The sequence below is a fragment of the Loxodonta africana genome, chromosome 3, assembly GCF_030014295.1.
Source record: "Loxodonta africana isolate mLoxAfr1 chromosome 3, mLoxAfr1.hap2, whole genome shotgun sequence".
Taxonomy (NCBI): Eukaryota; Metazoa; Chordata; class Mammalia; order Proboscidea; family Elephantidae; genus Loxodonta; species Loxodonta africana.
This window is the reverse complement of record NC_087344.1, coordinates 98581349-98594150: the sequence shown is the minus strand read 5'-3', so window position 1 is coordinate 98594150 and position 12802 is coordinate 98581349. Positions and strand designations below refer to the sequence as shown.

The window sequence follows — 12802 nt, the reverse complement described above, 5'->3', positions numbered from 1 at the left end:
ATAAAGAGCAAGCAAATGACAGTCCAATGAAATCAGAACACACAATCTCATTTTCTTTTTTTTAATGTCCTTCCAAACAGCTGTATTAAAGCTGTATAACTTCCCTATGCCTCAGTCTCCCATTATGTATCATTTAAATTAAAAAAAAAAAAAAAAGCCTGTGATTATTGCTCATTCGTCACAACGGGCTGAACCTTAAGAACTGACAGCAGTCTTGTAGGTTCACAGACCAGAAGCATCAGCATCACCTGGGAGCTCGTTAGAAATGCAAATTCTCAGGCCCCACCCCAGACCTACTGAGTCAGGCTCTGCACCTGAATCACATCTCCAGCTGATTCATTTGCACATTAAGATTTGAGAAGCAGTATAAGCCGTCCTGGTTAGGCTTTAAAGAGAAGATGCTCAATCTGATTTTAGACATCTCTTTAACTTCGAATTTTCAAACATGCTGAAACCAAAGGGATTCTCAGCAAGGAGTCTTATGTATGTTTACAGAAAAAAAAAAAAAAAAACCACGGATTTCAGGCTCAACCTTTAGGTAGCTCAATACACAGAGAGGTAATGTTCAGAGTCTCATTCAGAAAATTCTGAAAGGGAATAAAAAAAAAAAAGAAACAGAAGATGATGATCTTGGGAGGTCACAATCATGGCCATTGCAATCCACAACTTAATTATTTTTCTCTGGGCTTTATTTAGTACAGTTTGATCTCAACTGCAAGATGGTAAGTATCCTGAGAGGTTCCTACTAAATGTACATTTAGATCTCCGGCGATATGCTCTCCGCTCCCGCCCAAGCTGGCCATACAGCAGGTGCTCAATAAGGTCTGATGATGCACCAGTGATCATCTGCCCCCTCCTCCTTGCTTAAGTCAGTATGACACTTCACTGTGTACTCCACTGTGCTATAGCCAATCCACTTCTCTTGCAACAAGTTTAGGCCAGCTTGAAGAACCAGTGTCTCTGTTCCTGCCTACCCCAAGGGGCACGCTCCAAGAAGAGATTTTAGTATGGTATATCATGATATAATGGGATGAGCTGGGATTTGGAACCCAGTTGTTACTGTTGTTAGCTGCCATCAAGTTAACTCTGATTCATGAAAACCTTGTATATAACAGAACAAAGTATTGCCCAGTCCTGCACCATCTTCATGATCTTTGGTATGTTTGAGCCATTGTTGTGGCTATTGTGTCAATCCATGTCACTGAGAGTTTCCCTCATTTTGCTCTACCAAATATGAGAGGGGCCCCAGTAGGGTAGTGGTTAAGTGCTCGGCGGTTTGAACACACTAGCTGCTCTGAAGGAGAAAGATGTGGCAGTAGGCTTCCTTAAAGATTACAGCCTTGGAAACCCTATGGGGCAGTTCTACTCTATCCTACAGGGTTGCTACAAGTCAAAGTTGACTCAACAGCAATAGGTTTTGTTTGAGTTTCTACCAAATACGTTTTTTTTTTGTTCCTAGAGATTGGTGTTTCCTGATGATGTATCTAAAGTAAGCAAGAAGAAGTTTCATCATCCTCATTTCTATGGAGCATTCATTCCAGTTTTATTTCTTCTAAAACTAACCCGTTTGTTCTTCTGGTAGTCTATGGAATATTTAACATTCTTTGCCAGCACCACAGTTCAGATGCATCAATTTTTCTCCTGTTTTCTTTTTTCATTGTCCAGCTTTTACTTGCATGTACCATCTGTTTGGAGGGTTATATAACCTCTCTCTCAGCCTCAGTGTACCATGCAGAGCTTGTTGGGATTAAAACAATTCATGCCTATAAAACACATAGCAGAGCGTGGGGGCAGAGTAAGCAGTTGGCTTTATATCCTGATTTGTATTTCAGTCACAGGCATATATTTGGATCACGTTTTCGAACTGATGGAAAAAGTGAGGCCCGGGATGAGAATTGCTTTGCCCACAATGTGTTGTTAACATAGTCAGAATTAGCCTCCTGAAACCAACGACTCCTACGACACTGCATGTTTTCAAACTCTTATCAACTACAGAGGCCTTTCTGCAAATTGAAAATGTACGAAACAAATCCAGTATGTAAAACAGATAATAAGCCAAACCTGCTTTATTTACTGAAGCCCACCTTGTTTACCCCCCTCTTTTGCCCCACAGTAGCGATCATGGGACAAGTCCTCTGCACCTTTAAGCTCCTCCCACCCCCATACACAATTTGAGTGACTGAAGACTCTGCCCACCTCAAACTTATAGCCAGTAAATGAATCACACCAGGTCTTGCTCGTTAGATGAATTCTCTCCTCCGGGGCTTTCAAGCCCTTGAGATTCCCAGAGGACTTGAACTTTCTCACACATCCATCTCTAATGGGAACCATTAAGCTGACATCACCACTCTCCACACTTCATAAAGGAGTCCTAACATCTGGAAATGGGAACCACCTGCAAGTCCCTCGACCAGAGAGCACCATATCATTCAGGATGTGGAAACTCAAGTTCAGGTGAGATGAGAAAGGGATACCTTAAAATGTCAAAAAGGCCAAAGACTAATAATTTGGAGCCAAAGTCTATAGAATAAGAAGGTTGTTGTCAGAAATATGGATTTAAAACCCAGCTCTACTACCTTCTAATTGGAAGGGAAATTAACCTCTCTGAACTTAAGTACAGTACAAGATATTAAGAGAAATGATTTTGGTGTCAGCCAGTCTTAGGTTCAAATTCTGACTCTGTCACTGTAAAAAATTGTACAACAGCATCAGGCCTCCTCTAACTTCATAAGGAGAAGGAGAAAGAATCAAGATCAACATCAGCCCAAAGCTGATTCCTATCAGGTGGAAGTCAGACATACCTCCTCTCTCCAAGTTTTTTACTGATTCTGACACCAACTATCCCTCCCATGGTACTCTCTACTTCTCTGATGGGTTCAATAATTCATTGCAATGGCAACACAGAACTCCCAGACCAGACTCACAGTTATGGGGTTTATTATGGAAGCAACAGGTTACAATTCAGGAGAATGACTCAGGATACAGTTCTTCAGTCAGGACCTCAGCCTGGCCATTTCCTTGCTCAGGCAAGTGTTACAACTCTTTTTTACAGCACTTAGCTCCACCGATAAGCGCCCAAAGATGCTCAGCTCTCTCACTTTGTGGGCTGGTACTCCCACTGTAGCTGCCTCTCTCCATGGGCTAGGAAGCCTACTGTACTGTCTCGTGCCAGTTTCCTGGTTCCACTGCCATTGTTTCTCTGCCACTGATTCTCACCACCTTAAACCATCTCTGGCATTAACAGCTCCCTCTCTGTCTCCTGGGTCTAGTACATTCTCAGTACAGGGACCGTGGGTCCAAAGGACACACTCCACTCCTGGCTCTTCTTGATGGTAGTGAGGTCTTCACTCCATCCACTTCTGGAATTGACTTCCTTCAAGCCTTGCAGAGTGGCGAAACTGACCAATCCCCTATTAGGGTTGATATAACTTATCTGCATAGTCCCACCCCTACAATCAGGAATGCATGGCACTGAAGGAAGAAGTCCAAGCTGCACTGAAGGCACTGGCAAAAAACAAGGATCCAGGAATTGATGCAATATAAACTGAGATGTTTTGACAAACAGATGCAGCAGAAGAAGTGCTCATTTGCTTATGCCAAGAAATTTGGAAGCTACCTGGCTGACCGACTGGAAGAGATCCATATTTGTGCCTATTCCCAAGAAAGGTAACCCCATCAAATGCAGAAATTATCAAACAGTATCAATATCACACACAAGTAAAATTTTGCTGAAGATCATTCAAAAGCAATTGCAGCAGTACATTGACAGGCAACTACCAAAAATTCAAGCTGAATTCAGAAGAGGACGTGGAACCAGCGATATCATTGCTGATGTCAGATGGATCCTGGTTGAAAGCAGAGAATACCAAAAAGATGTTTACCTGTGTTTTACTGACTACGCAAAGACATTCGACTGTGTGGATCATAACAAATTATAGACACTTAATTGTGCCCATAAGGAACCTGTACATAGATCAAGAAGCACTTATTCAGACAGAACAAGGGGATACTGTGTAGTTTAAAGTCAGAGAAGGTGTGTATCAGGGTTGTATTCTTTCATCATACTTATTCAATCTATGCGCTGAACAAATAACCCAAGAAGCTGGACTATGTGAAGAGGAACAGGGCATCAGGCTTGGAGGGAGACTCATTAACAACCTGTGATATGCAGATGACACAACCTTGCTTGCTGAAAGTGAAGAGGATTTGAAGCACTTTCTGATGAAGATCAAAGACCACAGCCTTCAGTATGGATTGCACCTCAACATAAAGAAAACAAAAATCCTCACAACTGGACCAATAAACAACATCATGATAAATGGAGAAAAGAATGAAGTTGTTAAGGATTTAATTTTACTTGGATCTATAATCAACACCCATGGAAGCAACAGTCAAGAAATCAAACAACACATTGCATTGGGCAAATCTGCAGCAAAAGACCTCTTTAAAGTGTTTAAAAGCAAAGATGTCACCTTGAAGACTAAGGTGCGCCTGACCCAACTCATGGTGTTCTAATCGCCTCATGCATGTGAAAACCGGATGATGAATAAGGGAGACCAAAGAAGAATTGATTGTGGTGTTGGCAAAGAATACTGAATATACCCTGGACTGCCAAAAGAATGAAAAAATCTGTCTTGGAACAAGTACAACCAGATTGCTCCTTAGAAGCAAGAACGGCGAGACTGTGTCTCACATACTTTGGGCATGTTATCAAGAGGCATCAGTTCCTGGAGAACAACGTCATGCTTGGTAAAGTAGACAAAAGAAAAAAAAAAAACCTACTGCCCTCAAGTCAATTCTGACTTATAGCGACCCTACAGGACAGAGTAGAACTACCCCATAGAGTTTCCAAGGAGCGCCTAGTGGATTCGAACTGCTGGCCTTTCGGTTAGCAGCTGTAGCACTTAACCACTATACCATTAGGGTTTCCTGGTAAAGTAGAGGGTCAACAAAAAAGAGGAACACCCACAACAAAATGGGCTGACACAGTGGCTGCAACAATGGGCTCACGTATAACGATTGTGAGGATGGCACAGGACCAAGTAGTGTTTTGTTCTGTTGTACTCAGGGTCACTATGAGCTGGAACCAACTCAACGGCACCTAAAACAACAACAACAACCCTGCAAGGGTTCCATGTACCTTATTTGCTTTATTAGTAGGCCGTCCAACCCCCTTGGTGAATCATAAGCACCTTATTTGCATAGTTCCACCCAATCATTTTGTGGGAATCACAAAACCATAAGTGGCTAAAAGGGCCATATTAGATAATTCACTGCACTGCAGTCAGGTATTTATTTTGTCACTTTGAGTGAGCTGGTTAATGTCTCTGAGTTTTCCTTTTCTTGTCTACAAAACCAAGACAAAAGAATCTACCTCACAGGTCGTTGTTAGATTCAATCTTGTGTGAAATACTTATCATAATGCCTGGCATTAGTTAAGCATTTAAAAACAGCAGTAATTTAACTGCAACCTAATCAATAAATCAGCACCTGAAACCATGGAGCACAGTTGTACTCTGACACACGAGTAGGAATTGACTCAACAACAACCAGTTATTCAATAAAATGGGATCAATCCTCCAAAGAAAGTAACTGAGAAAAATCAAATATAACATACTTAGCATGGTGTGAGGTATGCACAGGTCCATAATAAATGGAACCACCCACTATTGATATCAGCCTCTCCTCAATGTCATGCACTCACCTCTTTTAGCCACAGAAGCTTCGGGGCCTGCATTTCCACAGACATCACACCCCCAACGTACTGGAGGACACTGTGCTTGGTTTCATTGATCCTGTGGACCTGACTCACGGCTCGGTGATCTAGCCACATGATGATATTTCGACAGGAATCCCCTAACATAAACGAGAAAGAGATGAGGATTGACGCATTATTTTCCTTCTAAACCAAGGCAGCAGTTAAGGAGTCCTCAAAAGCAAAAAGCTGTACAGTTTCTGATATAATTTTATATCTCAAAAATGAACAAACTGAAAGGTCCACCACGAAGGCTGATAAATACATTTTACCCAAGTTTCAGATTACCAACAAGCAACCTATTCTTTGCACATAGCCCCAGGGCTAAAAATCTAAACTAAAACCAGTCAAGATCTGCCAGTTTGTTATATTAGCATTCATTCTCTCTCTCTAAACTTCTCTTCCTCTTTTTCTGTCCCTTTCTGTTCTAGAAAAACTCTTCTGGGCATACGTATTCAGAAAACGAGCCTACGAAATGAGCTTGAAATAGTACTTGGGCTTTTTAAATTTGGTTGTCTCTAATTTTTTTTTTTTTTTTTTAAAATATGGTCAGGACAAATATTTTGATGGTATGATACAACTAAAAGCTACACGATTTTTTTTTTTTTAACCTGCTATGTTCCCACTAGAAAATTTAGTTGAAATTAGTTAATGAAGGTGTTTTTTCCTCATTCGGTTACTGTAGTTTGTTTGGTGGAGTGGAGAGCTTTGGAAGCAGGCATACCTAGAGAGGAATGCTGACTCAGTTACCAAAAAAAATCAAACCTGTTGCTGTGGACTCGATTCTGACGCATAGTGACCCTACAGGACAGAGCAGAACTATCTCAGAGGGCTTCCAAGCAGCAGCTGGTGGATTCCAAGTGCCGACCTTTTGGTTAGCAGCCAAGTTCTTAAACACTGTGCCACCAAGCTCCCTTTCAGTTACAGACGGAGATATATTATCAAACTTTTCTTAGCGTCAGTGCTCTTGTCTATTAAATTGGGATAATAATATTATTGACCTAATAGCATATAAGGAGCCCTGGTGGTACAGTGGTTAAGAGCTCAGCTGTTAACCAAAAGGTCGGCAGTTGAAATCCACCAGCTATTCCTTGGAAACCCTATGGAGCAGTTCTACTCTGTCCTATAGGATTGCTATGTGTCAGAATCAACTTGATAACAACAGGTTTGGGTTTTTTTGTTGTTGTTGTTTTTTAATAGCATATAAGAATCAACTGAGTTCTTTCATTCATTGAACCTAAGTTAATGCACATATAGGCTATGGCAAGTACCTATCACACAGTAGGCCCTCAGGAGGAGTAAATCATAAGGAACAGAACTTAAAACCATTTGGAAAACAAGCATGACACTGCCCCCTCACATCTTACCTCTACCACCCTGTAGGTCCCTGAGTAACTGACTGTCCCTTCCTCAACCTCTGTTAGTTTATCATGTAATGATGGACAAGCCAGTATTCCTTTTGCATTCTCTGTTTCCTCACATGGCATAATGGGGAGAATACCAATGACTACATCTGGGAGATTATAAGGAGGAAAAGTAAAAAAGGAGCCAGCAACTATTGAGCTAGGCATTATTTTATTTGATGGAAAAATAACTGCAGTAACAATAAAACTTTGCCAGTAGCAAATGTTTACAAAGCTTTGTGTGTATGTGTATCTGTCTGTCTCCCAAACATCTTGCTAAACATTTTATGCCTATAATCTCAATTAATCCTCAAAACAATCCTATAATGTAAGTATTATTGTCATCATTTTTCAAAGACCAAGTGAGACTCAGAGGCTGAAGACAAGCCTAGTGGATCATAGTTGGGAAATGCATGAAGTGGACTTTGGAACTAGGTCTCCGTAGAGAATGGATAAATAAATTGGTAAAACAAATTAGAGCAACATATGCATATCAGCATGGATAATGACATCAGCTGGAAAAATCAAAAACACACAAAATATATATTGCTGTTTGTAATAGGTATTTACATATGCAGTGAAAGCACAAAAACAACTTGTTTGTAAGCACCAACTATAGGAGAATGGTTACCTGGAGGAAACAGAAAAGTGAGGAAAGAAGGAGTAGGGCTAAAACGTCAAGTAGTTCTTTACTGAAAAAAATGACCTGAGGCAAATATGGCAAAATTTCATCTGTTTATCCTCAGTACAGGGTGTCCCTGGGTGGTACAAATAGTCAATGCACTCACTACTAACTAAAACGTTGGAGGTTCAAGTCCACCCAGAGGTGCCTCAGATGAAAGGCCTGGTGATCTACTTCTGAAAAATCAGCCACTGAAAACCCTCCTGAGCACAGTTCTAGTCTGAAACACATGGGATCACAATGAGTCGGAAGCGACTAGACGGCAACTGGTTGGGTTTTTTGGTGTCAGTAGTAGGTACGAATGACATTGTTGTTGTTCTGTTTTGTTTTTTAATTTATTTGCTCTTCCATATATATAATAGCTTTGAAAAAACAAGCCCACCTAAGAAAATATCCAAATGAGGTCATCATCATCATAATGGGGTAAGGCACAGAGTTACTGGTCTTACCTGAAAACTGGTCTGAGATTTCAGGTCTCACAAAAGCTACTCGAACAACAGTAATATTTAGCAAATACAACAAAGTACACGAGACCTTCCACAGAGACATGAAAAAACTTATTTTTTTTTTTAACGAGATTGATCCTACTGTACAACAAAATTGCTTTAAGCTCTGGTTTTCAACCCTAGTTGCAAGTTAGAGTCACTTGAGTGGTTTTCAAAACTACTGCAGAGAATGTATCTGTAGCTGCTTCAAGACACAAACACCTGTTGGTAAACTTCCAACTTTAATAAAGACAGGCCAATCGGCTACTACTGCCTCTACATAAAGAGGCTCTCAAAAAGCAATCAGAACAACACAATGAGAACTGAACAGAATTGACTATGTTATTGTACTTATGATTAATAATATTCATTTTAGACAAAGACTGAAAAGTCAATCCTTTCTCAGTTCTCATAGAAATCACAAATAAATGACTTAACTGAATATTCATTTAGGCTTTTATTAATCATCTACTACATGCCAGGGACATGGTTGGATGCTGGGATACAGTTCCTGCCTTTATGGAGCATGTAGTTAAATGGAAAAAAAAACTGTTTAAAGTGTGTTGACTGTCCTAAAGGAAATCCTGGTGGTGTGGTGGTTAAGAGCTATGGCTGCTAACCAAAAGGTGAGCAGTTCAAATCCACCAGGCACTCCTTGGAAACCCTATGCGGCAGTTCTACTCTGTCCTGTAGGGTCGTTATGAGTTAGAACGGACTCGACGGCAACAGGGACTGTCCTAACAGAAATCCTGGACATAAGAATATAGTGGAAGAGCACAGAGAGGCCACACAGAGAGCCTTCGAGAGACAAGAGCTTTAGTTACTTCTGAGATCACTAGCCATTAATTAGCCAAGTAAAAGAAGAGTGGGGAAAGAAGTTTCTACACAATAGAGACAGCATGTGAAACAAACCGGGCACAGGTCAGAGAAGATAAGGTATTTTAAGAGAACTGGAGGCAATTCAGCAGAGCAGAATTTGGGTTATACAGTCAGCTTACTAAGGAGTCCCTGGGTGGGGCAAACAGTTAAGTGCTCAACTACTGGCCAAAAGGTTGGTAGTTCCAACCCACCCAGAGGCACCTTGGGAGACATGCATGATGATCTGCTTCTGAAAGGCCGCAGCCTTGAAAACCCTATGGAGCAGTCCTACTCTGCACTCATGGGATTGCCATGAGTTGGAATCAACTTGATGACAACGAACAACAACACAGTCAGCTTACCACTAGGTAAATTATTCATCCATTTATTTACTCATTCAATTAATATTTTGAACACCTCCTGTATTCTACGCATCGATTTTGATGGTGAGCGGGGTTACTGGCAATCTCCTGTCCAAAAAAACCAAAACCAAAACCAAACCCGTTGCCATTGAGTCAATTCTGACTCACAGCAACCCATAGAGTTTCCAAGGAGCACCTGGTGGATTCAAACTGCCGACCTCCTGGTTAGTAGCTGTAGCACTTAACCACTATGCCACCAGGGTTTACAGAGGGAAAAAGATGACTATCAATCAGCAAGAACATTTACATACCATGGTTCTGTTGCACAGAGTAGCCTAGGTAGTAAATTATCACCCTTGGTTCCTCTCCCTCCCAAGAACCCCTGTAGCTGTGATGACCGAACCAAAGTGAGGCTCTGAGCTGGAAGGAATCAGACTTGGGATGCAGAGCAACTGCACCCTTGTCCAGCCCAGGTGCTGTTCTAATCTTCGAAGCAAGAAGGACCAGACAAGAACCTATTAACCATAAGACTATTTTATCATACAGTACTGTTTTGGGGTACTGCTTAGTGTTCTTAAACTATAATACTTAATTTACTTGCATTTTTTGTTTGTTTGTTTTTCATTTTTTAGTTAACATCTAAAAATGACAAGACTTTTATCTGTTTTGCCTTTAATGGTAACTGGGGTTACCAGTAATCTCCTGACCCCACTCTTCACTCCTCATAAGTACAACATTCAATCAAGAATTTTTGCTGCCATGCTGGTAGAAATGGTCTTTAAAGAGTCTTTAAGCTACTTTAATATAATCTGTTGAAAAGCAAGAAACTAGTGAGGGGCATCTACACCTGGATGCTTTTGATGAATGGGTACATTTTAACCTTTTAGTTATTTCATCACTTATTAGGGTTGCAACCTAGCTACCCTTTTAATAGAGGGCCTGTTAACAGGAAGCAATTCAACCTACAAGGAGAAAAAATGCGACATCAGAGAGGATTCGTATTTAAGCAGGCTTAACAAGGAACACTCTCCTTCCCCTCGAAGTGTCCTTGTTCCCGATATTGTGGTTGTCTGTATGGTTGTCTGGCCAGTGATTCTCCACAAACTAGAATTACCTTGGGCACTTTTTAAATATGCCAATACCCTAGCCCCAACCAAACCAACTGAATATAAATTTTAGAAGTGTGACTCAGGAATTGTTGATTTTTAGAAGATTCTCAGTTGATTCAAATGTACAGTCAAGGTTAAAAACCATATATTTTAGCAGGGTAGAAGGTACAGAGTCTTTTAATTGTATAATAATTAATGTCTAAAGTTCCACCCAAAGTGAGAATTCCTCCTACAGCATCCCTAACATACAGATCATCATCAGCTGAACTCTATTTAATAAAGCCAATAAGGGGAGCACCGACTGACTGCTGCCCAAAGCACCAGCTCCATGGCTAGCCCCATATCCTAATTAGAGAATACCTGCCGCTACTGGGCTGAGGTCTGTTTGTTCATCACCATTCTGTGGCCTCTGCCCTCTGAAGTGACCCACATTGAAGCTGCCCTACCCTGCTGGGCCAGAACAAAGCCACCTGAGCCAGGAAGAACAAGGACAATTTCCTACTCATCTTGGAAGCTTCAGTACTAAAAAGACAGGGCTTGCCACATGGTAGGTACTTATGTACGTGGCGAGAAGAAAGGAAAATAAATATTAGCTCATATGTATTGATGTACATTTATATTTATAGCTAAGTTTACATACGTATTTTTATTTTCATATATATACACACATACATGTAAAGCTGCTTCTCATAATTACTGTTCATTCATAGTTCTAACCATTCATCCATTCGTATACTTTTTCAACACATATTTATAATAATCAGTCTTGTAGGCACTAGGTCCACTGAAATGAGTAAAATAAAAAATAATAATAATAATTTTTTAAATGAGTAAAATACATTCCCTTAAATTGAGGAATTCATAACCTAAAGTAAAAAACTTTTCTGAACATTTAGTTGTCAAACTCTCACATTCTCACAGCAAAGCTACATAAACTATTTCATTATGCCAATTCTTTCAGAGGAGAAAACAGATACGCAAGGTTAAATGATTCACCCAATGTGTCATGGCTCAGCAGTAGCAAAGCTGAGATGTGGTCCTGGTCTGACTCTAATTTCACTGTCCCTCTGTGCCCTACTACACCACACCCACCAATTAAGAAAGGTGCTCCTACATAGTTACAGGTACTTCTTAGACATATCCAAACACCTCACAGGATTAATTTTCTGGTTTCAAAGATTAGAATCATACTCTCTTAGGACATCTTGGACAACTGGCATAATATAGTTCATAGAGTTATATTCTACATCCTGGTTTGGGGTTTTAAAAGCTTGTGAGCAGCCATTTAACATACAACTATTGGTCTCTACTCAACCAAAGCATAAAAGAAAGAAGAAAAATAAAGTCTCAAGGAAGAAACTAGTGTACAGGACTAACAGCCTACAAGAACCATGTCATCATCTACCCTGAGACTAGAAGAACTAGATGGTACCCAGCTACCACTACCAACCATGCTAAACAGGGCCACAATAGATGGAACATAAGCCAATGGGAGAAAAAAGAGAAGCTCAAAATCTTAAAAAAAAAATGGTTGAGACTGGTGGACTCCCCAAAACTATTGCCCTGAGATACTCTTTAAACCTTGAACCAAAACTAACCCTTGAGGTCACCCTAAAGCTAAATAATCAATATCACCTGTAAGTACTGTGCTCATTTAAAAAATCATCTAGAGGCAGGGCCAAGATGGCAGAATACCCAAACGCTTCCTGCCATCCCATTTACAACAAGACCCGAAAACACAAGTGAAACAAGTATATTTATGACAAGCAAATACCTTCTTTCATCAACATAAACAGAGACAATACACATGGACCTCGTCAGATGGAACACACAGAAATCAAAATGACTACATCTGTGGAAAGAGATGATGGAAAAGATCAATATCATCAATCAGAACCAGGCCCAGGGCCAACTGTGGAACAGACCATCAATTGCTCATATGCAAGTTCAAGCTGAGACTGAAGAAAATCAGAGCAAGTTCACAAGAGCCAAAATATGGCCTTGAGTATATCCCACCTGAATTTAGAGACCATCTGAAGAACAGATTTGATGCACTGAACACTGGTGATAGAAGACTGGACGAGTTGTGGATTAACATCAAAGACATCATACATGAAGAAAGCAAGAGGTCACTGAAAAGACAGGAAA

At 40.5% G+C, this 12802-nt stretch overlaps 1 protein-coding gene across 10 annotated transcripts in view; it reads right to left on the bottom strand.

The window, feature by feature from the left end:
- FGGY (FGGY carbohydrate kinase domain containing) overlaps nucleotides 1-12802 on the bottom strand; it is a 566317-nt gene that overhangs the window by 476888 nt on the left and 76627 nt on the right. For all 10 annotated transcript variants that reach the window (XM_003411156.4, XM_023549536.2, XM_064282044.1 and 7 more), the window contains one exon: nucleotides 5705-5856. In XM_003411156.4, the coding sequence (XP_003411204.1) occupies nucleotides 5705-5856 (152 nt within the window). The remainder of the gene's footprint in view (nucleotides 1-5704; nucleotides 5857-12802) is intronic.